We start from the raw sequence: 26,907 nt of genomic DNA, 5'->3' as shown, positions 1-26,907 counted from the left end.
CTCCTCTGTTGCTCTCCTCCGTGCTGCCTAATTTACAGTATGCCCACGGGACAGCTTATGTTGACTTCCACATGTCTGGACTGGGTAAATTCATTACAGTGGAGCGGGCTCCTGACAGCAGGTGGGGGAGCACAGTGGATGGTGTGGCTCTGAAGCACTGATGGATTCCCCAGTGCAGAGGAACATCTAGTGGGGCAGTCACCTTAGATTCCCTTTAAAGACAGACTGACAGCCGGGAAGTTCCTCTGTGTTCAGCTGTCATGTGTTGCCTTCACATACTCACAGTATTACAGGCTAGTGGCAGTCACACCGAAATACAGATCCAATTATTATTTTTGGGAAATACTGTAGGTCTGTGGAATAACAGAAAACAGTGGAAATGTCTTTCCCACAGCAGTTTTTGTTTTCACCACTGTTCTGAAACAATTTGTTGGAATGTTTTCCGTGTAAAAAGAGACTTTGGGGGCAAAATAATGGCAGTAAACCCTTTATCTGCATTCTCTTGCATTTTTTATGAGCTAAATAACTAAACCATTCACTGGAACATTTTATGTGCGAAATAAATAAACCTGCCATTGGTATATTTTATGCACAAAATAACCAAACCCTTCATTTGTATATATTTTATGTGCTAAATAAATCAGCCCTTCATTGGCATGTTTTATGGGTAAGATGACTAGTGAGGAGTGGAGGAGGTCAGTTGGATAATCACAGATCTGCAGCAAGTACTCAATAATGTATTACATTGTAACTGGGGCCTGAATCACCACTGGATTATGAAAGAGCAGGTTGCCCTTGACAGCTGGGCTGTGTGTTTTTATACTGAAGTAAAATTCAATTCCCTGCACCATCTCAGCATCGACCACTCCGTTTCTCTGCAGGTACCGATGGACTCCTGGATTACCTTAGCTTTGACTGATTTTTATTCACTGATTTTTTTTTATCTCATTCAATTCTGTTACTTGGTAATAACTCCTGAACACAGCAACATCGTGAATTGGAGGCAAGTTCTGTCAGGCAAGAAAATAATTTGAGGATGAATGCAATTATGGAGATGATTAGTGTTTGTGGGAAAAATAAGTCCCTTGCTTCCCGTGATTTGGTACAAATCCGCAACTTGCACACAAAAATGAACACATAATGCACCTCATGTTGGTGTGGTTAGAAAGCCTGGCTTTCTAACAAAATAAAAATACAGTACCTACTGAACATCAGAACAATTCAAAGCTCCAGTTTAGGCTCTGATTTAGGTGTACTCTTCTTTCAAGACATATTAGAGTGCCTCTTTGTTTGGAAGCCATTAGAAATGATGGCCATTGGGAGTAGGTTTCTTTCTACAGTAAATGTTAAAAATAATTTTTTTAGCTTTCGAAAAAGGAGTAGCTTTGCACTTACAAATGTCTGAATATATCCTCAGAGGTATACACAGGTATAGTAGATGTAGGCTTGAAAGATTCATTCAAGAAACAACGGGAATAAAATAAACTCAAAAGAAAAGAAGGAACATGGGCTACAGTAAAGGAAAGGACTGCTCCCACATTTGGAAGTGGATGACCAGTAGGAGACCATGTTAAGTGCAGTCAGTAATTTCACAAGCACAATGTTCACTGTCGCCAGAGCATTCTGTCAGGGTGCCAGGCCAAAGTTGTCCTGGCGGTCTTCCTTAAGCTGGTGGACTTCACATCACTTCCACCCTGATGGAAAATTTCAGACTTAACATTTAAAAAAATGTTGCAGTGTATTCTACAGTGGCCACGCTCTTTCCCACTCAGCTTTGTGTGATTCCTGCCTCGTTGCTCTTGTTTTTAAAAAAAACAGTCCCATGTGAAAATGTCCAGTTCTCATGTGATGCTTTCATTATACACAGATATTTTACAATTGTGAAAATGTTACATTCACAATTAGCTTTTTCGCATGTGATTTTTTTTGTAAGGGATCAAAGTGCCAGTCGCACCCATTCTCAGAGACCTGAGGACACAATGCCTGAAAATATTATCTTCAGGGTGGACCCACCTTGAGGTAAAGTGTACAATGAGTAACAGATCCAAATGGATTATTAATTACATTTGGGTCAGCATGATGTCAAGTTCACAGTCAACAAGATTTCACGAAATTTCTAGCCTTAATTTCTTCCACAGAAATGTTGATCACGGGTGTTCAAGGCAAAAATGAAAACAATTGAATTACCAAGCCCAACCAAATATCAAAAAAACCTTCCTTTAGTGTGCGTGCAGATGTTCAGTGGAAACAGGAAACAGAATGAAAGTGCACTTTAACGACTACTGCTTTCACACACTTTCCAGCCCAGAGAAGATCAATGGTTCTAATGATCAGTCACTAATTAATCTGAAGAGCAGTGATTTTAAACTGTCAATGAAAACCCTGGATCAAAGCTGTTAACAGACTGCAGCTGACTAAAAGCAGGACACAACTTAACAAAAAAAAAACTGAAAAAGAGAGAACTGAAATACTGGACTACACTTAAGGAGGAACTGCCATTTACTAAAAACAAAACTTTCACAGATGACACAAATGACAAGCAATGAAGAAGCTCCTGCTATCTGCTTATCTGTGATTATACAACAGTTCATTCCAACCGCACATTGTGATTGGCTGAGACATTCCAATGAGTGCCATTATTTCACAAATAATCCCTCCCTGTTGCTATGTTTACGTTTGGTTGATTCATTGTATCAGGTGATATCTCATCAGTGAGTCACCTGTTATTCGATGGCACAGTTGCCTTCAATTGAATCTGTTCACTTATTGGAGACAAATACAATAAAAGAAAAGAATGACAAAAAATAACAAGAAAGACAACTACAAAAAACAAAAACTGTTAAAAAAAACAACAAAAAACAATACAGGCGGAGACCTGTAGTGCAGTTCTTAGGCTGGCCTGGAGTTGGATCCTCACCATAGCACCTTCTCAGCTCTAATCCCTAACGAATGATTGAAATGAGCTGGCTGTGTTTCTTCCAGCCATGAACGCAGCCAGCTCATTTCAATCATTCGTTCTACCTCCTGACCGACCAATTATACTAATTAGCAAATCCAAGTGACTTCACCAGCATGTGGTTCTCACTCTACTACCTGTTGCGCTGCATTGTTCCCTTTTTCTCTGAGAGGACTTTAACTTCCATGTTCTCTTTTTTTTCCTCTTCTTATATATACAAACTAGCATATTTACTAGCCTACGCCTGTGTTGTGTGTGTTTTTCTGGGCACAAGCTAACGTTGGCAGTCAGTTCACCAGAAGGGTTCACAACAAGGGCAGATCTCATTTGAGATTTCATGCCATCTTCTGTTCTTAATTATTTAAGGAGCCCGGTCATGTATTTAATCTGACATTTTTGATAAAGTCATGAAGTCCAGCTGCTGACTGCACACATACAGTATCTTTGGTGCAAATGTTGCATGGTGGTGCTTTATAGGACTGAACCAGCCCTAGTGCATGCAGCCATTTTGAAAGTTAAGCCAGAATAATTTGTCAGATGGAAGCTCAGAGTACACACCAGCCAGGAATGGAGTTCACTGCATCCACGTACAGGGCTGCTCTCTGTAAGGACATTCCCATGGTCCTGAGACAGGAGGACTCTCCAGGACAGAGAAGGATTACCAACAAAAAAACACATTTTTGTCCTGTAGCAAACAGAAGTTCAATGCTGCAGTGCTGCACCCCCGCCCCCTCCCTGAGAAAAGAAAGAAAATCCATGCAAAGCTCAGCCAAACGGCCTCAAATCCAGAGTTAATCCATAAACATCCAGTTTATCATTCACTTCAAAAAAAGAAAGAAAGAAATATGCTGTATATATATTTCTGCCTCCTCAAAGACTTCCTGGGTAGCTGCTGCAGCTCTCCTTAGATAATCGGTGCATAGCCCCTGCAGGCCCTAAGCCAGGAACTACCAGATCAGTGGAGTCCAGGGAGGTGTGGCACCAGCAACAGCCGCCATTTTAGATACAATGGGGCTAATGTGTTCACACATTTTATTTTACTTTTTTAATGTGTTGTTGTTTTAATCTCCATTGGCTCCTGCAGATGAGAGACACTGGCCGAGTCTGCAGGGGATTGACCACTCTTTCTGGGCCCCGAAACCTATTCCCGCTCACCATGGGAGCGTAACGTCACCCGCTCATCTGATCCAAAGCGATTGTGCTGTGACCTCAGCGGTCATTCCACACCACTGACAGAGACCAGATTAATCAGAGCCATTAGCACTAACAGCTCGAGGAAAATAAACTCCAGAGAAAAGAATCCTAGAAGGGGTCGGATGTTCTGATCGAAAGGCTGCTAAAGGCCTTTTCCTGTTTGTGAGGCCCTGACCACTGGGGTTACTGGGCTGTTTAAAAATATATTTACCAAAAAAAAGACTGTACTCCTCTGTTGATGTGGACTTTGGAAAGTGCATTTTACTTGGAAACTGTATTTCTTAACGCAATAGTCGTCAAGTGTCAAAAACAAAAAGATTTCAAATTTGATTACCATATCCCTGTTCTCACTGAGTGGCAATGTCTGGCACATTGTGGGTCTGATTAACGTATCATTATGTTTCACAGATATGCCAGGGAATCCGAAACCATGTCAACGCACTGTCAAATTTAAGTTCTTGCACCTTTGTCACAGTGCGTGGAACCATGCATTTCTGGAATACCCCAAAGACACAACGACAGGACAATGAGGCCGTTCCGGCTGCACCCCAAAGCTATCATTAAAAGGATTAAAGCGTTACTCCCAAAGTACTGTTACAGAACATGTTGGCTATGGCATCACCCTGGAAGTGATATGGTAATTACATGGACTGAGAAGACTGGAATACCAGAGAAAATAAACAAAAACAGAGGGAAGCAGCTTGTGGGAGGTCCAGGCATTCCCTGCAGTCCTCGAGTATGGTGCTAAGCTTCCCCACTATCCCTGGTGCGCAGGGACGTTGGAGCATTTCACCCTGTTTATGCTTTTGGACGCAACACTTCCCTACAACCATGAAGTATGCTAATGAGATTCCTTAGCACTGGTCGGGCTGCTGACATCTGCTGACATCTCCTGACAGGTAGACTCAGAGTTACCCCTGCTGACTGGGGGTGACAAGCCTGTGCACGTCCACCCTGGTGATGGTGAGAGACCAGGGCATTCTGGGAAAGAGATGGTGAGAGAGAGCTGGGCAGTGCAGGGAAGTTTTTTTGGGGGGAGGGCGGCTCAACTGTAGTAATTGCTGCACCATTAGATGAAGAACAGCATTAAAGTGTGCTTGTGTGTGCTGGTATTCAAATTGGTATTTGAGTACACAGAAAATAATTTCTTTTCCACAGGGATGGCTGCTGAAAGGGAGCATGAATACATAATCACTGTGCATCATTGACACATTTTAAATCTCTCTCCCCCTCTGTCTCTTGCCCTCTCACTCTCTCCCCTCTCTTTCTTTTTCTCCATCTTGTCTTCATTCTTCCCCCCCCCCTCTCTGCCACACTCATACCTCATTCCTTCACTCTCCCTCCCTGACCCAATGCACAGGCTTTATGTCAGATATGACACACGTAGGTCCAGACACCAGCCCTCTGTATCCCGCATTAAACCTAGACGTCTAATTTGCTCACTCCCCGCCAATTAGTGAGAATTTCATCAGTGCACATTACACGGTGATTAACCAAGTCAGGGATCCACTCTTACACCGAGACAACGCTGTCCAAACACTGGCTTAATTTACCAAGAATTCTCCACAAAGATGGGCATGCGAGATGTGGGAACGCAAGCTCATTACCGAATAACGTGTCTACAAATCTACGCCCCGTGTGACCTCAGAGAAAGCAGAGGATGGGGTGCGACAATCTGCTGGGTGTTGCCATGAGGAGTTCTGCTCTGTGGTAACCCAGGCACTTAACAAAAAAAAAAAAACTCTGAAAAAGAGAGAACCGAAATACTGGACTACACTTAAGGAGGAACTGCCATTTACTAAAAACAAAACTTTCACAGAACAAATGACAAGCAATGAAGAAGCTCCTGCTATCTGCTTATCTGTGATTATAAAACAGTTCATTCCAACCGCACATTGTGATTGGCTGAGACATTCCAATGAGTGCCATTATTTCACAAACATCTGCCCATCTGACCTCTCCACTGCGTACACAGTATAAAGCTCAGTGCTAAATAAATTCTCACACTTTGCAAAGTCAAGCAGAGTAAAATGTACTCAGAACAAACTCTGCATAAATGTTTTCTTTTTGGCCTGACATGCAGTGTGAATTGTGGGACCTTGGATACTGAACACAGGTGTGTGCCTTTCTAAACTATGTCCAATCAATTCAATTTGCCACAGGTGGACTCCACTCAGGTTCTAGACACTACTCAAGGATAATTAAAGCAAATAGGATGCACCTGACCCCAATTTGGAGTGCCACAGCAAAGGGTCTGAATACTTATGTAAATGAGAGATTTCAATTTTTGATTTTTAACAATTTCGTAAAAATGTCTAAAAACATGTCTAAAAACATTTTCGCTTTGTCATTATGGAGGCAATTTAAGCAACAAAAAAAAAAGAAAAAAAGAAAAAAAAGCCACTGTGTATGAGTTGATTTGCATTTAGGATACAATTATTCAGAGAGGGAAAAACAATTTGAGTATCAAGCTGGTTGCAGCTGTTTTCAGCAGGACCTGAACACTGTATTTAAAACTGAAAGGTATTTTTTATTCCCCAGAACCCCTTATTAAGGCAATTACTGCAGTGAAACAAACAGCTTTGTGGCCATTATCAGATTTGCTAAACGAGTGGTTTGTGTCTAATGGCTCTAGAGTGCTTGGTGTTTCTCATCTAAGGAAAGGTTGGTGCGTCTGCAAACTCCCAGGCTGGCGGGTGCAAAAGATGAAGAGATGGGTGTATCATTAGATGTGAGAGATTTAAGGCCTGCTACAATGAGCTAAATCGACTATTCACTTACAAGGAAACACAATTGGCCTCAACTGCTCAATGCCAGTGCTCCATAAAGTGTTCAGTTCTAAATGAATCTAGCATGTTCCGGGTTCCTAGCCAGTCCACCCTTTCAGTCAGTTTTTACCTCCGCAAATCTCAATTTTGCTTTAGTTTTTGCACAAGATATTGACCGAATTAACACTTTAAGATACTTTAAGAATTATTATTCTGTGAATGAAAGTATACATTTTATAGTGATTACATGTTCCACCATTCTAATACTGAAGAGCAGATTTACTTTATGTTATGTTACAATAGTATCTACTATAATGTATTGTTTATTCATAGTATGTAAAGCAGACACACAATACAGTATGTTAAGTAGTTTATAGGGCATTATCACAATATGTTAATAACATGACTATTATACACAATTTAGAACCACTTTGTGTACCAACAGCAGTAAGTACCTGCTGACATGTTAGACATGCATGCATAGCTAAGCTTGCAAAACCAAGCCAAATATCATGTAGTATGTATGACATACAAATGGATGTACTGTATTATCACAAGATGAATCTCAGTTCAAAATTATTTCAGATAACGCTGTGATACTATCATTGGTTAGCAAATCCTCTGGAGCAATTATGAATTGCAGCTGTAACAAGTTCTAAATCATTGTATCTGCAATCGATAAATCTTAAAACGGAATGTGTTGTACTTTACAGTAAGTGTATACCAACTTCTTGGACATTACCATTTTACATCATACACTTTACACAATGTATTTGACTTGAATGTCCAGGGCTGCTAATATAGCTAGCATGCTATAAGCCACCTGCAAAGTTTTTATGTAACATTATGTACTGAATAGGTGTTGATTTAGGCATCAGAGCATTATCAATGCCTATTATTCTATATGTGTTCAATAGAATAATATAGAATCAATTATACATATCAATGACACAGTATGGTACAGAACTGGTAGAGTATCATTACGCTGCTGCTTTCTCAGCCTAGCTTCCCCGGCAAATGAGATTCTGTGTATATCTCAGGGGGAACACCCAGTATAAAAATAAAAGTTAATCACAAACGAAAATGACGAAAGGAACCATGATATTACATTCCTTATACAGAACATGACAGAGTGCACTGAAGGAAATTATTAAATGACTCCCATTGTGCCGAGGGGACAGTCATGGACAGACACGCGATGGAGAATTGTAGTCCAAAGGAGGATTTTGGTATGGGAGCCATGTTACTTGACCTTCAGCATGAAGGGAATCGGAGTTTCGCTCACTTTCCTTCAGCTCCGACATAATGAACTGACGCGCATCAAGTCAAGCTCTGCTGACGTCAACACATTCTGGCCGTGTGCCATTTCAGTGCTGAGGAGTGAGCGCCTCTACCCCACAACACACTGTCATCCTCCATGAAAGAACATCTCTCCCGCAGAAATCAGCAGACCGGCATATCTCAGCGGGCTGCCATCATGTCTGACAGCAGAATAAACAAAAACAAAAACAAAAAAACATCGTGACATAGCAAATTTGTGTTGTTTCCAGTGTAGACTCTGCTGTCTAAAATGTATCACTAAGTACTCAGTAACTGTCAAAAATAATACTTTGAGAATAATATTAATAATAATATTATATTTTATTTAGACAAACTCTGCATCATCTGAATCACCCATAAAACTGCAGTGTCTCTATAGTGTGTAGCCACCTTGAAATACACGTATTTTAAAGAAATTAAAAGTAATGATATTTCCTCATACAAGGTTTGTTGACTTCATTTCTGTTGAAACTGCAGGACACGTGCTTGACTGCACGTGTTTCACGTCTCATCCAGAATGCAATGTCACAGTATAAACAAGTGCCGCCATTCAAAAATGAAGAAATAAGCTCTTAATCTCTGTCCTCATGGAAACTTGTCTCTTTTTTGCATATATATATTATCTATTTGTACAGCTAGATATTACAAAAAAAAATCTGAAGGAGCACATTTTCGCATCACACCAAAGGGGTTTTGATCGCATAACCATCGAGGTCGATGCCACCGTGCCACACGACTACACCAACAAGCACTGAGCCCTTAACACTGCGCAACGCCCTTGGCTCACGCCATTTCCTTTCAATGGGGGAGGATGAGTGGGAGTGTCTTTAAGAGACTCCACTGGCCAGGCAGAGTTTTGGGAAAGTCGCCCGCTGACTTTCTCATGACCCCCAGGCCGGCTCAGAGAGACCACTCCTCTTGGGACAGAGTCGCTGCTGAGTGGGGGTGGGGGGATGTGACGTACGTTTGGGCCATCCGCGCATACGACACACTGTCACCGCGCGAAGACAACTGCCAGGACGCACCGGATCAACACAGGGACGGGTGCCTTGACAGCGGTTATATATAGTTGCACAAATATTCCCAAAGACCAGAAGGAAATGTGTAGTGGATAATATGCCCCAGTATAGTAGCCATTATTGTTTAAGTTTGAGGTTTATGGAATTTTTAACAATGCTCTAGTAAGTAAAAATAGGATTAGATGGATTTTTATTTCTGTGCTAATACAGATTATACAATGGTCAACTTTAGATTACTGTTCAATGCATTATGATTATATTTTTATGTTATGAATTAACATACACTCAGTGACCACTTCATTAGGTAGACCTGTACACTAGCTTGTTAATGCAAATATTTAATCAACCATTCATGTGGCAGCAACTAAATGCATACAAACATGCAGACTTGGAGGTTCAGCTGTTTTTCAGACCAAATGTCAGAATGGGGAAGAAATGTAATCTAAGTGACTTTAACCGTGGAATGATTGTTTGTGCCAGACAGGGTGGTTTGACTATCTCAAAAACTGGTGAGATGTTCACGCACAGCAGTGTCTAGAGTTTGCAGAGAATGATGCGGAAAAAAAACAGTTCTGTGGGAAAAAATGCCTTGTTAATGAGAGAGGTCAGAAGAGAATGGCCAGACTAGTCACTGCTGACAGGAAGGTGACAGTAACGCAAATAACCACGCATTACAACAGTGGTATGCATAAGAGCATCTCTGAACACACAACACGTCAAACCTCTAAGTGAATACGCTGCAGATACAGCAGCAGAAGACCAATAAGTCAATAAAATAAGTGTAATAAATACCTAATAAAGTGCTCACTGAGTGTACAAACAACATTATTCATATCCCAAAACTATTGCTTATAATAATGGTCCTGATATATTAGTAGGGTAGAAGAAAAACACACTGACCGAGCCAATGAGAGGGTAAGGAACTGAAACCCCAAACTGGGCTGGAAATTTGGCAAGCTTCCACAGCCTGTTATTTTAAGAAATTAGCCACTGGTGATAAGGAGCAACTGATGTAAATTTGATGGATTGCATTCTTTGTGTCCTGCCTGCCCCAGATATTCTGGATATCTGGGGGATTTTGGGGATAGATAAAGGGACAGCAAAAAAAAAAACGTGAAGACTGAGAAAGAGGGCATTGAGGAGTGCCAGATATGTTAGCCAATGAGAAAAATCAGCAGCACATCTAGGCCTTATTTTCTAATGACCGCGGACGCTTGTACTTCTGAGGAATAGAACTGCATGGTATTGTACGTTATAAGTATGACCAGTTCTACGTCCTCATTCTTCTCTGCATTAACTTGATTGAGTGGTTCAATTATGAATGGAAACAAGTGATCAGCAAGGTTGCTGTCTCTCTCTTCTTTACCTAGTCCCTTGCAGTAGTGTTGGACTCCAATAAGGCTCCATAAAAACTGTGAGTGGTAGCACCAGGCATTACAGGATTTCTGGGGTTGCATCAGTCTCACCAGGTTGCGGACGGCAGTTGAGGGTCTGACGATTCCTCATTCTCATGTCACGTTTGCATTTCTCTCTCCCACCTGCCTCTGCCTCAGCCTTACACCCCGGCTAACACAAAATGTTCTTACAATGTTAATGGAATGTTTTGTCAATGTTATAACATTGCTGTTACATTGCAGCAAAATTGTGACTACATTTTGTGTTAGCTGGGAAGCTTTGACACCCCTTCTTTCTCTATCTCTCTCACACTCTCACTCTCTCACTTTCTCTCTCTCCCGTTTCTTTCCCTCCCTCCACCCACCCCTCAGTCCATCCCTCTTTTCATCTCTCCATTATCCCAGGTCGACAGAACTCCCTGATATTGTCCAGTTGTTTCTTTCGTCACCTTACATTTGCCATCCATTCTGTATTATAACATTATCTCTCACCAGTGGTGCCTACAAAAAATGTGAGCTACAGTGACAGGTGCAATTGCATTCATCTGATGATAATGCATTTTGAAAGATGTTGCCTTCTCAGGCGAATGCAGTTACTCTTTATGTTTCATAGCTTTGTATTTGGTCAAAGATACTCTGCCATGAGAAGGCATCCACCAGAAAATCAAACATGAAGAATGCAGCCAAACAACAACTCAAACAAATACACAAATAGACAATCTGAGCACCAGCTACAAGTATTGAAATGTCAAATGACACAGTAAAACTGAATTGGGTTCATTGCTATGTGAGATACTCATTTTAACCACAGTTTATTATTTTGCTCTTATTGAGATGGGGTGTCAGGGTATTGGTGCTCCCCCAGGTCTACATAATGTGTTGTATATGATGTGCAGTTATATGCTTCACAGGGGACTGACAGTAGGCTAATTAGACCCAAACTATGTAAAACTATAGCCTGGTCTCACCCTAGACATTCCCCAACTGTCATTCCAGATGCATGGGACACCTGCAAGGTTTTTCTTTTACAGCATAAATGGATAAATGGTTGTGCGCAATGCACTTGAATGAGAGTTTTGTATAGCCTGCGCTGAGCCTATAGAAAAAAATGAATAAAGACCTTCTTTCTCTCATTTGTGAGCCCAGAACAGAAGATGAATTGTAGGTTATAGCTCAGATAAGGTGTATTCCACAGGCCAGGCTAGATAAGAAGCCAGCTCATTCTGCTTATCGACTGTGAACAGACCATAACCCATTCTCATCACCACTCCCAGACTCGCAATTTATCCTTAAATGAGCAAATGTATCATATTCATTTCTTGTATAGCCTTTTCATACCTACTTTGAGAAACTGTAAGACTAATAAAGATGCGTAACACACACACACACAGACAAACACAAATATGGACGCACGCACACACACACACCAGCTAGACTGAACAGAGATACTATATTCATTAATGGGCAATCTTGTTGATTAATTGGGCTTTGTATACACAGTTCATCAAACTGAAAGGTGAATTGCCAGGTCAATCCACGGTTGTTTCTCTGCCAGTGTAATGTCATTTCAATTAACATCCATACAATTAACATTAAGGAGGAGATAAACCCCAAGACAGATATGAACCAGTGGAAAATAATTAGCTTACTAAAACACTGGGTGAATGGACATCTTGTTTGGCAAACCAGTGCATACCATATTACATATAGGAAATACAATATGCCCCATAAGAGGCATCCATGCTAACAGATTAATCATCATTTTAAACCTCACTCATTCCAGGACATCCCTGAACTATTATTGCCTTGATTGAGATACCAAGGGTTAATGACGAGTCCACATGCAAATAGGTCAGGAGGAACACTGCGGCGACTATAAATACTATTTCAAAATCCAACAAATGGATTTATAAGATGCCTTTTGGCAATGGGCAGGAAAGAGAATGGGGGGGAAAAAACCCATAAATATTTATTTATTTGTTGCATGGGTGCATTGGCTCTGGAATCATTTGTTATACAGTCCATATATAGCCTTCGATTAAAAAACCTCAAGGCCCATTTACTGCACACAAACACTGAGCAGACAGTGGGCTAATAACAATACTCTAATTATAATTATGCTTGGGTATGTAGAGAAGCATGCTTATATTATCCAGAATACTGAGCTTCAGCTCACACCGTGAACCAGACTACACAGTGATTGGTTCAGTGATGTCATCTGCTCTATGTGGACTCCATTGTGGTGCGAGGGGGCAAGCAAACAAACAACATTTTAAACAGTCCTGGTGACCCTCGAGATAGAAAAACAAAACAAAAAAACAGTGCAATCACTCTATCCTGTTATGTTATGAAGCCTTGGGAATCCGATTACCTATTATGGGTAATTGCTGAACGGCTTGGTGACAGCAGCCCCGCAGACTTCACATCTTCCCGTTTACAATAGTCTATTCTTCTCCAGCTTCCTTCTCATCCAGGACGCTATATCTTAAAGGACACACCTGGAGCCTAAGGCCGACGAGCCCCCAGCCACAGAGGAATAACAGCCTGGGCAACATCCGCTGGCGTAATACGTTCTCACAACGCACTCCTTTTCGCATTTCAGTTTGATCAATTACAAGAACAAAGTGTTCCCCGTCCACAAACTAAGAAATTCCACTTGTGAATGTCGCGTCCCCCGGCAGCGAAGCAGAGGTGAGACGCAATGAAATTGTGCGCCTCAGCACTTTCGACTGCTTTGGTAACAAGTACACATGAGGGCACAGCTTGGATAACAATCAGACGAAACCACGATAACAGGGCAGAAAAAAACAATCTTTTTTCACGGCTCTTCCTATACATTAACTGACCAGATTCTCATACAGTACAATTGATTTATTGTAATACATTTATTGGAAAGGGTATTTGCCTTAACATGGAATGTGTTTTGGCAGTGCTACAATTATCGGTAATATTGTCCTCCAATTAAATACTTCCCCGTACCAAAGTCACGTTTACGTTTTGAAAGCAAATGTTTGTATTTATATAGGCAGAACTAACAGTGCTGTCACTGTGCATGTCTTGTTCAACCGAGGGGACAGGGCAACAAACTGAAAGTTACAGTAACATCAATATTCTCTTCATTCAAAGTTACATGTTACACGTACATGCATGTTATAAATTCTTATCGCGGAGCGATGGGATGAGTTCATTCTTTGTGTGCCCTGAGTTGTGTGCCCTCTGACTCTGGCTACCGTTCAACTGTAAATCAAATACTGACATCTGAATTTCATAACAAAATGAGCATTTCCACGACAATCATTAAGATATATACGAGTTAATATGACTTATCTATAGCAGTACTATGGACTTTACTTTAAAGCCATTGAAACCTCCCATAGTAAATACTAATAACCCTTTTACAGACACTCCTGTCCGTTCACACAAGGTTAACAAATCACAACCACCGCGCAAAATGAACAATTAAAAACTAGATGGTCAACTCAAGGTAGCCTACCTATCTTAGCGGAACAGTCGTTTTACCTGGCAAACAATTCGAAGTTATTACGCATCACAACCCACCTGTTCTCCTTCTAAAAAACAACAACAGGTGCTTAATGTTTAAATCCCTATTAAAAACACCCTCGCTTATCTCGCTGTGTATATATGTATCGTGCATTGAGTCAAGTCTTTTTTTCCGTCACGAAATAGGCTGCATGTTGTTCTGACATCTTTATTTCTGTGGGACATGAATTTAAGACCACCTCTAATCGAATAAAGAAGCTTTTGTGTCTGGGACAGTTACCAGAATAAAATAGACACCTTCCAATGAGCAAAAGCAAAGTATCGTTTCAGCAAATAAACAGAATACTTTGATATTTTGGGCAATTAGCAACATTAACATTTCAATATAATTGTTTTCTCAATTAATAAGCAACAAGAAATCGCTCTTAACTTACCTGGAAAAATCCATAGAAATAGTGGCAGCAAGATACCAAGTTTCCTAGAAGTCGCGATCTCCATCGCCCAACATACGATGTGAGTGTGCCACAACCCCAAAGTATACAATCCCTTAAGTATTCCCGTTATCTTTACGTAATTTGCCCGTGTCACTGCAGCTCAAGTCTCACAAGCCTCCTTTTGAACAACAATCGAAGAGAATTAACAAGGGGAAATATTCATCAGAGCAGAACTAGTGAAATTGTGCGCAAGTTACAAATCATCTCTTGTTCGTCATCCGCCGCGCCAGGCTGAAGCTGTCTGATTAACTGGGCGCCCAGGTCGACGCACTGAATGCGATCAAGAAAGGCAGAAAGCGTGAGACGTTCCTGGTAATGTGTGAGTTTCCCGCTGCACCCTCTTCCTTGCTGACTGTTCTTTACCGTAGTTAGTAGTACACAGACGGGGTTCGTTGAAACTTGCAGTGTTACTGGTTGACATCATGGAGCATTTCCTGAAGGGCGCTTGTATGCCCACCTGCAGCACCAGCACCTGTGCGTACGAGCAACGCCCTCTGAGAAGATTGGACACTCCTCCCGTCACAACTACAGGTGCAATGGAAATGTGCGCCCGTGCGCATAGACTGGGAAAGTGTGGTATACATTTTTCTCAGGCAGTAACCACCGTCTATATAAATAATACTGAGAATGCACTCGACTCCAAAGGACCCGGACTTACAAATTTGTAGGCTAGAGCTCCGGTAATGCACAAACAGTAATGATTATAACTACATTTAGGAAACTATGTAAGGTTACGTTACACCGAAAACGCATCTTTGGTGCAAAATATGTCAATTATATAATTTGCTAACTTTATTCAAGATGGCAGAAATGACAAATTTGAATATCTTTGTAGCAGTGTATAATTTGAACCAAGTAAGATATCGTGATAATTCTTTCAGATTCTAAATAAGACATATTTGAGGATTGTTTTGAGCCACCAGTACCCAATAGTCATTTTGGTGAAAATGTGTTAATAACAATATACAAAAATACACCAGACTTCAAACACCAAAGCCTGCCAACTATGAATCAGTAATACTGTAGGTAATAGCCCCTGACCTGGAAAGACTGCTTTGAAGTAGATTCATGCTCACAGCCACAGGAAGTAGTTACCATAAATTAATCCCAGGTAATACTCCATGTGTGAAAATCCAAGCTTCTCTCATGTGAGGCTCGGATGAATGCACAATTCAGATGTCTCTATCCTTGGGGGGACACTGGGGGTAGCAATGTTCACTGTATTGTCAGGACCAGCAAACCACAGAGATGAAAGAATTGGTGGATCCTAGACTGTGAAACACCAGTTGTAGATTTGCTATGATACCCACAATTAACTTTGCAAAGAAAAAGTGTTTTGTTCTGGTCAAAATATATAACACCAGTTCCTCCGGTTAGAATGCACGAATGTGTAGTGTGCACATCTGTTCCAGTGAGCTAAACCCAAGCTTCAGGTAAAACCCTGACTGTACCGATTGTCCACTCAAGTTTATGGCAGTCCTGATCCTGCTCCCTGTTGGCCTGCTGTACAGGAATTCATGTTCTGTTGCTCCTTTGCATTTCTCAGATAGTTAATTGGACCAAACAGTCGGGGAGGCTTGTCAGAGTGCAGCAGTACCTCCAGCACTTAGCCGCAGTGCCGAGCGGCGGGAGCAGACAGGCTCGGCCTCAGAGGTGAATACCTCTCAACTCCCGCTTCCCAGATGTAGCCAGTTGCCATAGAAACAGCGCTGAAGTTAATGCAGCAAGACTGCTCAATTATTAGAGGTGGATGGGCTAGCTTGTGTGATTAAATCTAGCTCAGCCTCCGCACATGGACAGTGTGTTTTACAGAAGCCATGATTTATAACTTTAGTTAGAATTCATTAATTTTGGCCATGGCCTTTTATCACACCAAAACACTGGTAAAGAGTCGATAAAATGCAAAATAAGAGAGACTCAACAGTTCAATACATGCTACTTTGTTGCCTTGGTTCTTCCTGGTAATGTTAATACTATTCCAATTTTCTATGGGTTTACTTTATTTAATCACAATTTCCATCTCAGTCTCAATATCATTTACTGTTTTCAATGGTTTCCATTTGTTTTAAATGCAGCCTTACAGCATAACAAAGGAGAAAGATCATTGTCATAATTTTAAAGACAAACTATTTCCATAAATACATCCACTTGTGCTACAGGGCAAACGATGTTGGGACTGCCTACAAAATATCTAACATATTAGGCCAATATATATGTTTTGGGATCTGAGATATGTTTTATATCATATATATGACCCAAACACATCAAGATCCCTGAAACGGTAAATTTACTACAATATCATTTCTTTTTTATGATGGCCATCTTAGTCTTGTGGTTTCAGTTGAAGAGGGCATTCCATAAGCACAGACTGAAGGATATAAAGACACTCGGAAGAGGAATGGAAATGATCCCACTAAGGTCTTCTCCAATCTCAGCAGACATGAGAGAAACGGACTCAGCGTCAGCTCCTTGCAAAAGCAAAAGTTGCATTAACAAAGCACCAATAATAGTGGTCATTTTTGGGGGGAAAATACATTTTTAATTTGAGAAATGTGCCATTTTGATTCCACCGAATGATTAATTATACATTGAATTATATTCCACATATTGGAAAAGTTCGACAAGTACAATATAGCTCATAACTGGTATTATTACTTTTTTCAATTTTTATCAATGGTTGTAATAATTTAGAAAAAGATTTTTTTTGAGTGCCACCCTGTACTCGCCCGCTTACATCATCATCCCTGCATTAATTAGGAATGTAAATGTTCAGCTCTCTTTATGTATTGATGACTCATGTATTATATCAGGAGGGGGTCTGAAATATAAGTATACACATAAGCATATATCTTAATAGCACAAAAGTTTCTAGTAGGGAAAGCAACAATTGCAGAAGCAGTGTTAGTGGCCATTTTAATAGTACCTTTGCATTTGCAATTATTATAACATCAGTTCCCGAAGGTGCAGGTTTAAATCCATCACTTAGTGTTCCTCTTGAGGATTGAGACACTATAGCCCATGGCTGACATTTTCACCCCACATAATGCTGGGTGTGTCCCACCTTCCACACACCTACGATTCATAAGCGATCCAGTTACGGAGGGGATTTCACGGGCCAGAATACTAAGTTAATAATTGAACGGCGAACTGTTGAATTTTTTATCCACGTCATTTTAATATCTTCTTGTCAATTTTGTCCCTGTGAGAAGCAGAGGTTCCAGTCGTACCATTTCAATACAGTCCTACGTTTACGCAAAATAAATGGTTTCTACTATCGACAAATGTGTATTAATTTACACTGTCCATTGGACAGCTGCAAAATAAGAGACATTGAATGTCAATATTCCCAGTCAAGCTATGCTGCAATAATAATATTTGTATGTTACATATAATCCTATTTCTTCAAACTGTGCAACCATATAATCTGGGTATCAATTTGATGTGTGTGCACATTTCTACAAAGACATCAAAGACACACATATTACAAGTCATACCAACCGTCCGGTAATGTGTACAAACGTGCTGTCTGAGACATTTCAAATTCAAGTCAACAAGTCAAGTCAATTTTACAATTATAACAAATGTAAGGAAGATGAAACCGAGTGTAATGAATTATGCATATATTAATGAGAACGTAATATGTATTCATGTATATTAATTATTAAACCTTCCTTCGGTTTATATTTCTGTATCGCTATTCTCTTTTCTGTTGATACCAAGTAAAGTAATATTTGTCCACCGATCAGTACCTGTAACCTGTCTTTTTTTTTGACTGAGAAGAAAGAATAAAAAAAACAGCACTGTTGGTCTTTCAGTTGTTACCAAGCTATTATACCCCAGCAAGGTAAGATAACATAGTGACGGATGAGTAAATGATTAATTATGCCTAGAGGATGTGGAAAATAACAGAGAAATCGGTGAGAAGGCCAAATTCCTAATTGCTTCTTGTGCAAATCCACGTATTAGCAAAAGATAGAGTAACTTTTACACTATGGGTCCCATTAGAAATAGTTAAGATGTAAGCTAAAATTGATGTAATGATCCAAAAAATGGACACTGAGATCATGTTTGCATAGCACACCATGTTTTAACATTCACACTATTATGTAAAAAAAATATGCAGTCAATATTTGGATGTGATACCATTTGATAAACGATCATGTTGATCCTAATAACACATTTCCCATTCTTGCCTTTGTTCTACCCAATATTTTAACAAAATGCAACGGACCACAAACAGTAAACCAACACCCATAATGTGAATGCGCATTTTCCTTTTTTAGCATTGCTCTTGCTCATCTTTGTGAAACATTACTGCCATCTGGTGGCAAACAACCATTATGTCTCCCTGTGTATCGCCGGTACTTCAATGTGTACCATATGAACACATATGGTGTGACATTTCTGTGAGTCTGGGACAGATGACCGCCCTTGTGGGAACTTACCGTACGTCACATAGAAAAATGAAGATGCAATGCATACTGTCTAATGTCTTAATGACCAGAAGTGGAAGGTAAGAGTTTAATTAGGAGCTTGCAAGGGCATGACTGATAATGGTCTCCTTGCATATCACAAATGTTAGTTAAGGACACGCAAGAGGCCATAAAGAAGTTTCATTTGCATGAAGTGCGATAGCACCCCCCAAAACAGAGCAAATGAACACGTCATCTGGTCTGTTTGCTTATTTTACATTTATTTTATAAGCCCCTTGATTATTCAGTCAGCTGTGTATCTGTAAACATGACACTTCCAGGAGTTTTAACGGGTCTTTGTCATGAGCTGGATAATCTCATATGATGAAAACTATTTATTATCCGATACCAGGAATGTTTCATTCGGTTTTTTGTTAATTCTACAACACATTATGAATGACCTTGCTATTTAGTGCCTTAACCTTTTTGCAGTTACTTTTGGTATGAGGTAGCTACAGAACTCCTGAAAATCAATTATTTGCAGTTGCTTAAATACTAACCATATTAGAAAATCATCATCATGCCAAGAACCAATTCAAAGACAACTGAAAATGACGACAAATCACCTTATTCGTGTTCAGTGAATGGCAAATGAATGAACCATGGCCTGTTTATTGTCTTCCCAATATTGTAAACATACAAGAATGTGATCTGGAAACCATAATACTAAGACACCCCGTGTTCACAAATTAAAAATAAAATTAATTACAACAAAAATAAAATATTTTTCTTCTTCAAAAGACAAGTTTGGAAATGCTGGAATGCTTGACGACGTCTATATATATATATTCTTAAATATATTTATATATTTATATATAGATAAATTTCATATTTAAATCATTATAGAATTCCCACAGGTCATTAAATGTCCACTTTCCCCCGCCCCCCCCGACTCCCAACTTCACTTTACCGAGAGGTCGCATCTGGCACATCGGTTGAAGTCAAACTTCAAAAACAAGGGCAATAAAAAGGCAGTTTTAAGATGAGCTGACGGCACCCTTCCAGCTGCCCCCGCCCCTGCACCCCCCCGGCAGAGGTCCCCGCCCCAGGTTCACCGTCCCGCCCGGTTTACCACGGTATGGACGGACTCCCTGAGACGAGCGTAGCTGCGCTGAAAAGGGGACGAGGGGGTGGTCGGAAAACACAAACGCTTCCCGCCCTTTTGGCTGCTAACCGCTAGTCACTCCGCGCGTTGCGTGGAGTCACCGGAACGGACCGGAAAGGGAGCGTTACAACGTCTCCCTCTTGTTGAACTTTAAGGAGTAGCCCACGGCGATCTCTAGACATTCCACCAAAGAGCCGGCCGAGAGGAAGTCCAGCTCCACCTCGATGAACTTGATGTAAATGGCCGCCGGAGGCGAGCCCCCCGCCTTGGCCCGCACGCTGCAGTTCCCCAGCAGGAACTTGGTGACGGGGGACGGCTCGCCGCGGCTGTAGTACTTCCCCGAGCTCTGAAAGTGCTGGAACAGGCACTGCTGCAGGGTCCTGTCCTCCGCGATGCCCAGGAAGCAGTAAGTCACTTTGGCCGAGGCCTCTTCCTCTTCCTCATCCTCGTCATCGTCCTCCTCCTCCTCCTCCTCTTTCTCCGACCGCGCGGCGCCGGGGTCGGGCTCGCTGGGCTCCGGCGATGAGGGCCTCTCGCCCGAGCCGGAGGGCCCCTGGGCCGGCTCCACCTCCTCGTACCCGATGGCGTAGAGGCCGTAGGTTTTGGGGATACCCCCCGGGAGGAGGTACTGGGAGCCGTTGCTGCAGCCGGCGGCCCTGGACTGGGCCACGGGGATCCACTCCACCTCCATGTGCAGCTCCAGGCAACGCGCCTCGCTGATGGTGATGTCCAGGAACTTGTAGTAGACGTTCTTCCAGTTCATCTTCTGCACCTTGGTCATGATGACGCGGCCCTCGGCCTTCTCGGGGTTGAAGTACTCGCGCAGACGCTTGCCGAGGGGCACCTGGGAGCTGATCTCGGCGTAGTGGTAGCGGATGTCCTCCCGCCAGCGCGTGTTGTAGCCCACGCCGAAGATGGCCAGCTTGTTGGAGAGGTGCAGGCGTGAGAAGTCCGTCCACGTCTGGAAGTGCTCCCAGCTGATGTGCACCGACTCCAGGATGCGCACCACGTTCTGCATCACGTCCTGCTTCCTGTGGGGAAAGGCGGGCAGAGAGAAGGAATAAAGGTGAGAGAGAGAGAGAGAGAGAGAGAGAGGGGGAGAGGGAGAGGGAGAGGGGAGAGAGAGAGAGAGAGAGAGAGAGAGAGCGAGAGAGAGAGAGAGAGAGAGAGAGAGAGAAGGGTAAACAAGACTATTTAAAGCAACAGGTGGCAATACTCACAGGGTTGGTAAGGACAAACTATAGACAAAATATCTGTTGTGGTTAGAGTTATAATTGACCAAAAGGTTGTCTGCCCATTAGAACAAGTGTGCTAAATGTGTTCTGGCACACAACACCTTGGGGGACAAAAAGGATTTGCCCCAACTGACTCCTGGCTGAATTAAAATGGAAACCTCCACAAACTGCTTTTCTTCTGATAAACCAAATTTGGCAACCCGTACCGAGAACAGGGGTCAGGGAAGGAAGTAATGATTGGAATGGGGATCAATGCATAAAAGAGTAATGGGATTCTGACCTTATGTCCAATGAAATTACATAATTGATAATGGCATGTGCACAATGGCAGATACATTGGGCAAGAGGCATTCTGAAGAGCAAATACACACCTATTTCACTTGTAAATGATTCACAAATCCAGATTAACTTTCAAATGAATGCTTCTTTTCTGTTTAGGATTCAGACCAGGAAAATGTATTAACAAATCTTACTGACCACAATTCCACTGATTTGAAACCGAAACTTCCCAATCACACGGCCTACATACCATTAATCTGCAGAGTGCCACTGGAAAAGTGTCTGTGGAAAACGCTCTCTTTTTGGAAGCTTTACACAAGCAACATATGGAGAACATGAAGCAGTTAAGGTGAAGGGAAACACATTTTGAGTCACAACAACAGACTGGTGTTTCACAACTTATTTGACTGCACTGGCTGTTATCCTGCACAGCGGACCAAAATGAATTTTCACTGGAGCAAAATAAAAAACCAGCAAGTTCATTTCCAAGAGGTCAGAGGACATTCATTGGTTCTTTTGCTTCAGTTGTGTGATAACATCACTGTTAGCAGTCTTGCACTTAGCTCCTAGTGAATAGACCTGTACAATCACTTGTCAAAATGTGCCCTTATTAATTAGTACGTACTGGTGGTCATTCGATGGTTCCTGTCGTAACTGTAGTACTCTGTTCTTTGGAGGCTGGATTTCCTCTGAAAAACACAAAATCCAGTTATCTTTAACAACAATTTTAAAATGTCAGGAATATAATACACGCATGCACACTGTATCCAAGACAACAGTCTCACAAACATCCCTGAGCCCAAATCCAATGTTATTTTAACCCTCAAACTGAGGAATGCCACTGGTCAAACATTTGCAAGCGGACACCAGGACAACTGACTTGCTAAGTAAATGCATTCAACCTTTCACTTCAAGCATTGTTTTGTCATTAGAATTTAAAACGTAGAGAAAGAAACCTCAGCTTTCCCAAAGAAATCTCTATTACTCTCAACAAAAGGCCAAAAGGATCCTAGCCATGAATTAACATAATAGGCCATTGCTTCATCTGTGTTCATTCAAAATAATTCCAATGTTCTGGAAGGTTATTTATCTTGTACAGTCATCTGAGGAGAGCAGATGTTCTTCAACAACTTGCATACTGGACCGTGGAGACTGCATGCAATGTACACTCAGTGACCACTTTATAAGGCAGACCTGCACACCAGCTTGCTAATGCAAATATGTAATCCGCCAATTTTGTGGCAGCAACCAAATACATAAAAGCTATACAGACAGCATACAGAGCATACAGAGCATACAGAGGTTCAGCTGTTTTTCAGACCAAATGTCAGAATGGGCAAAAATCTATGTGACATTGACCATGGAATGATTGTTGGTCCCAGACAGGGTGGTTTGAGTATCTCAGAAACTGGTTATCCCCTGGGATTTTCACACACAATAGTCTCAAGTATTTTCACAGAATCGTGCAAAAAACAAAAAACATCCAGTGTGCAGCAGTTCTGTGGGCAGACACGCACTGTTAATGATAGAGGTCAGAGGAGAAGGGCCAGAGCTGGTCAGAGCTGACAAGAAGGTGACAGTAACACAAGTAACCACACAGTGGTATGCAGAAGAGCATCTCTGAACACAGAACAGGGGAAGCTAATAAATACCTAATAAAGTGCTCCCTGAGTTTATATAGAGCTGTGGTTTTATTTTTTTGTAAACTGTCTATGGCACTGCATGAATAGGGTTGCCTATCTGTGCCCTAGAGCAAGTACAGTAACACAGCGTCACACAGCAGGACCCTTACTCACCAGGCTCCATGTCTCTCTCCTGAAACGACGACAGCTCCTGGTTGCACCAGTCTTCCTGCGAGTAGTCTTCCATCGTGCTGCCGTCTGACTCCATCTCCTGGTACAGGCCGCTGCTGTTGATGAGGACGGGCTGGCAGGTCTGCGAATCCCAGCCGCCCTGGCCGAACACCTTCTCCAGCTGCTCGATAGAGTAGCTGCTCTTCCTTTTGCCAATGCCGTGCTCCTTTACCCGGCTGTAACATCGCCGCAGGGTCTGTGGAGCAACAGAGCGACAACGTAGGAGTCAGGCTGCTGATGTGAACTCCTTCACAACCGACAAGTCACTGCAAGACATCAGTCTGTCTGGTGTAATGCACATGCTAATAAGGTTAGCTTCACAGCTTGCATACAATTAAACAGACACGCTTGAATCGTTAAAGAAGCTTTAGCAATTGAGGGTTCCCAGCTATACTGCAAGGTACATAGTTGAAGTACGTTTGATTTAGCATACCTGCAAAGAGATTGTAGAAGTAATGTGAACATGATAAAATCACGCGCACCAGAGACGAAGCACCACTTAGAAGCACTGACCATCAATATAAGCATTAAGAATAGTCGGAAATAGTCGGATTTTATTACATTAGTAAACTTCTGGTTGGGAACCTTTCAGACAACACACTAAGTGAATAAATACAAGTTGGCTAACGCGAACTTTGTAATGGTATTATCACACAATCTGACAGGAGTATTATCCTTGATCTTCCGGTGGGTGAAGATGAACTTCGAAGGGATCTATTTGTGTGTAGCACAGTAATACATAGATACAGAGTGACAGTAACGTTACTTACATTTACACTAACGTATACAGAAAGGTGGGTAGTTACATTAGCCAAGAACACTAAATCCAAAAGTAGCTATCACTTTAGCAATAACACCAATGCAGTCACGTCATCCACTGACGTTAATAATAGCTAGCACTAAGAAGAGAGCTAGCTAGTTAGCTCGGAAGCTGTCGTTAGCCTTCTGGTTAGGTGCGTTAATTAAACTAACATTACTCTAACGTCAGCTAACTTTGCTAGCTAGCTGATATTGACTGTTTACCTTCATCCTTTCCCGGCATTGGGAAGGGGTCCTTTCATAGCCCAGCTCCGCTAAGGCTCTGGATACCCGCTCGTACATAGCTGGCCCCGGCGCCTTTCCAGAAAATACAGTCCCTGCCACCTCAAGCTGCTGCATTCGTGCTTCGGTTAGCCTCTCGTTACCCCAAACGGCAATCAGGGCATTTGTTTCGGACGGAGTCCACGACATGCCCCGGCAGGCGGTAAAGCTATTGGAAGCTGAGGCCGTTCCACTTCGGCCTGCGCCTCCAGAAACAGAGATACCTACGTTGAGTGGTGAAAAACGATTGGGTGTAGACGGGTTGGAATGATATTGGTTGCTGTCGCTCAGATCCTCCGATTCTGGAGATGGAACTTCAGTTTTAGGGATCTTTAACGGCGTAGGTGTTTCGGTCGACTGATCAATGTTACTGGGCGCCGCCATCTTGGTTCTGTTGCTAAGGGGAGGGGGAGGGGCGTTGACCAGCTGACGTCTAGTGTGAATCGGGTGCATTTCGGGATAGTGGCATTCATTGACAGACAACAGCGGAGGGGCAAACAACCGTCCATAGACATGCTTCTATATTTACGCTCGTGGCCAACACCAGACCGTGCACATTGTCCATGGCTGGAACGGTAGGAAGTGTTTGTGTCATGGCTAAGCGGCGTCAATTGTCAATTGTGGTAATTTTGCTCTTGAAGTCAACAACTATATATATATATATATATATATATATATATATATATATATATATATATATATATTGGAAATAAAAACCTACAGGTCTGTAGATATGCAGGAAACTGAACCCCTGCTCTAGATCATAGAAAATCTGGTTCTCAAATCCAAATCCAACCCTGTTTTTATTTTCTCCCAGGTAATTAACTGAACTACAGAGTGCTACTGATTGGCCAGTATATCTTCAGACCACACCTAATGCCCATGAAAAGCTAGTTCATTGCCTTTGTGGACTGTGATTGAAGTGGGGCTCTAGATCAGGCTCTAATCTTACCCCTGCTTCAGATCAGGGATCATCAAATCTGGAATACAAATCCAGCCCTGGTTTTCTTTTCTCCAGGGTAATTAACTGAACAATTGGCTAGACTCTCTTCACACCTGACTCCCAGGTAACGGGCGGATGGAAAACCAGCAGTTGTAAGCCCTCGAGGACCAGACTTAGCTGCAGTAGGAGTTGCTACACAGGGTCCCACAAAATGGCACCATAACAGTATTAGCCAATGGTTAATCTGTTTTCTCTATCCAATACACTGATATTGTGTTTTATTGTATTGTCTCACTGAACACCTGTACACCTACTTATTCATGTGATTATCTAATCAACCAATCATGTGGCAGCAGTGCAATGCATAAAATCATGCTGATACGTAGCTGATAAGGAGCTTCAGTTAATGTTCACATTAACCATCATAATAGGGAAATAATGTGATCTCAGTTATCAACCGTAGCATAATTGTTGGGGCCAGACAGGCTGGTTTGAGTATTTCTGTAACTGTTCAACTCCTGGGATTTTCATGCAAAATGGTCTCTAGAGTTTATTCAGAATGGTGCGAAAAATGAAAAACGGCAGTTGGAAACACCTTGTTGATGAGAGAGGTCAACAGAGAATGACCAGACTGGTTCGAGGCATACAGATTCTAGTGTCAGATTTTGCCACCAGTAGCATGAATCCCTGGACCAACCTGTCCAGGCTGGTGGTGGTGCTGTAATGGTGTGCGGAATGTTTTCTTGGCACGCTTTGGGCCCCCTTTATCTATTTATTTATCTATGATGACCCTGAAATATTAGTCATGAGAAGACTGAATACTAAAAATTCAAATTAAAATAATGAAAAGTAAAAATGTCAAACAAGACTATCAAAACAATGTGTAAAAATTTACAGTTTTACACACTCGCATTTTACACATGCACACATGCACGCACATGTGCACCCCCCCAATTTGGGTTAATTTGGTTAAGATCTGGTTAAGATCTTCAGTTGAAATAGATGCAATTCAGCAGCATTGGTCATTAATTTTTCTAGTTTAGTTTGCAATAAGCCAAATTATTTGTGCTATACATTTGTTGTCTTTGCCCATAGGGCAGTGCCACATTTCTTACTGTTTGAATATTGTACTTCTTGTGAGATTTGTGAAGAGGTTCTTTGCAATTGGAAATTATTGAGTCGCTGGAAACATGGAGTCCTGTGGATTTGATCAGAAAAAGTGAGGCAAAGTCAGACAGCTATATCACTGGGCCTTGAAATTGTGGACTTCAAGTGGTAACAGGAGTTATCAGTG

At 41.8% G+C, this 26,907-nt stretch overlaps 2 protein-coding genes across 3 annotated transcripts in view; both read right to left on the bottom strand.

The window, feature by feature from the left end:
• esama (endothelial cell adhesion molecule a) overlaps nucleotides 1–15,158 on the bottom strand; it is a 40,027-nt gene extending 24,869 nt beyond the window's left edge. The window contains exon 1 of one of the 2 annotated variants that reach the window (XM_061247292.1): nucleotides 15,010–15,158. In XM_061247292.1, the coding sequence (XP_061103276.1) occupies nucleotides 15,010–15,070 (61 nt within the window). In that variant the 5' untranslated portion in view covers nucleotides 15,071–15,158. Of the gene's footprint in view, nucleotides 1–14,586 lie in introns of both variants that reach the window. The other variant, XM_061247291.1, reaches the window with a different exon arrangement.
• A 5,022-nt stretch (nucleotides 15,159–20,180) lies between these two features.
• Nucleotides 20,181–25,111, bottom strand: LOC133133733 (myb/SANT-like DNA-binding domain-containing protein 2). The gene is made up of 4 exons (XM_061249901.1): nucleotides 24,614–25,111; nucleotides 23,534–23,786; nucleotides 22,363–22,426; nucleotides 20,181–21,254 (listed from the first exon to the last, which is right to left on the bottom strand). Exons 1-4 carry the CDS (start codon nucleotides 25,052–25,054, stop codon nucleotides 20,348–20,350), a joined length of 1,665 nt encoding a protein of 554 aa, XP_061105885.1. The 5' UTR covers nucleotides 25,055–25,111; the 3' UTR covers nucleotides 20,181–20,347.
• Between the last annotated feature and the right edge of the window lie 1,796 nt (nucleotides 25,112–26,907).

Source organism: Conger conger, chromosome 7, assembly GCF_963514075.1.
Source record: "Conger conger chromosome 7, fConCon1.1, whole genome shotgun sequence".
Lineage (NCBI taxonomy): Eukaryota > Metazoa > Chordata > Actinopteri > Anguilliformes > Congridae > Conger > Conger conger.
This window is presented reverse-complemented; position numbering and strand designations above follow the sequence as displayed.

Coding starts and splice junctions, on each gene's coding strand:
- LOC133133733 (XM_061249901.1), bottom strand. CDS start 25,054: ATGGCGGCGCCCAGTAACATTGATCAGTCGACCGAAACACCTACGCCG. Junction 23,787..24,613: donor AATGCCGGGAAAGGATGAAG/GTAAACAGTCAA, acceptor GTTGCTCCACAG/ACCCTGCGGCGATGTTACAG. Junction 22,427..23,533: donor GGAGAGAGACATGGAGCCTG/GTGAGTAAGGGT, acceptor TGTGTTTTTCAG/AGGAAATCCAGCCTCCAAAG.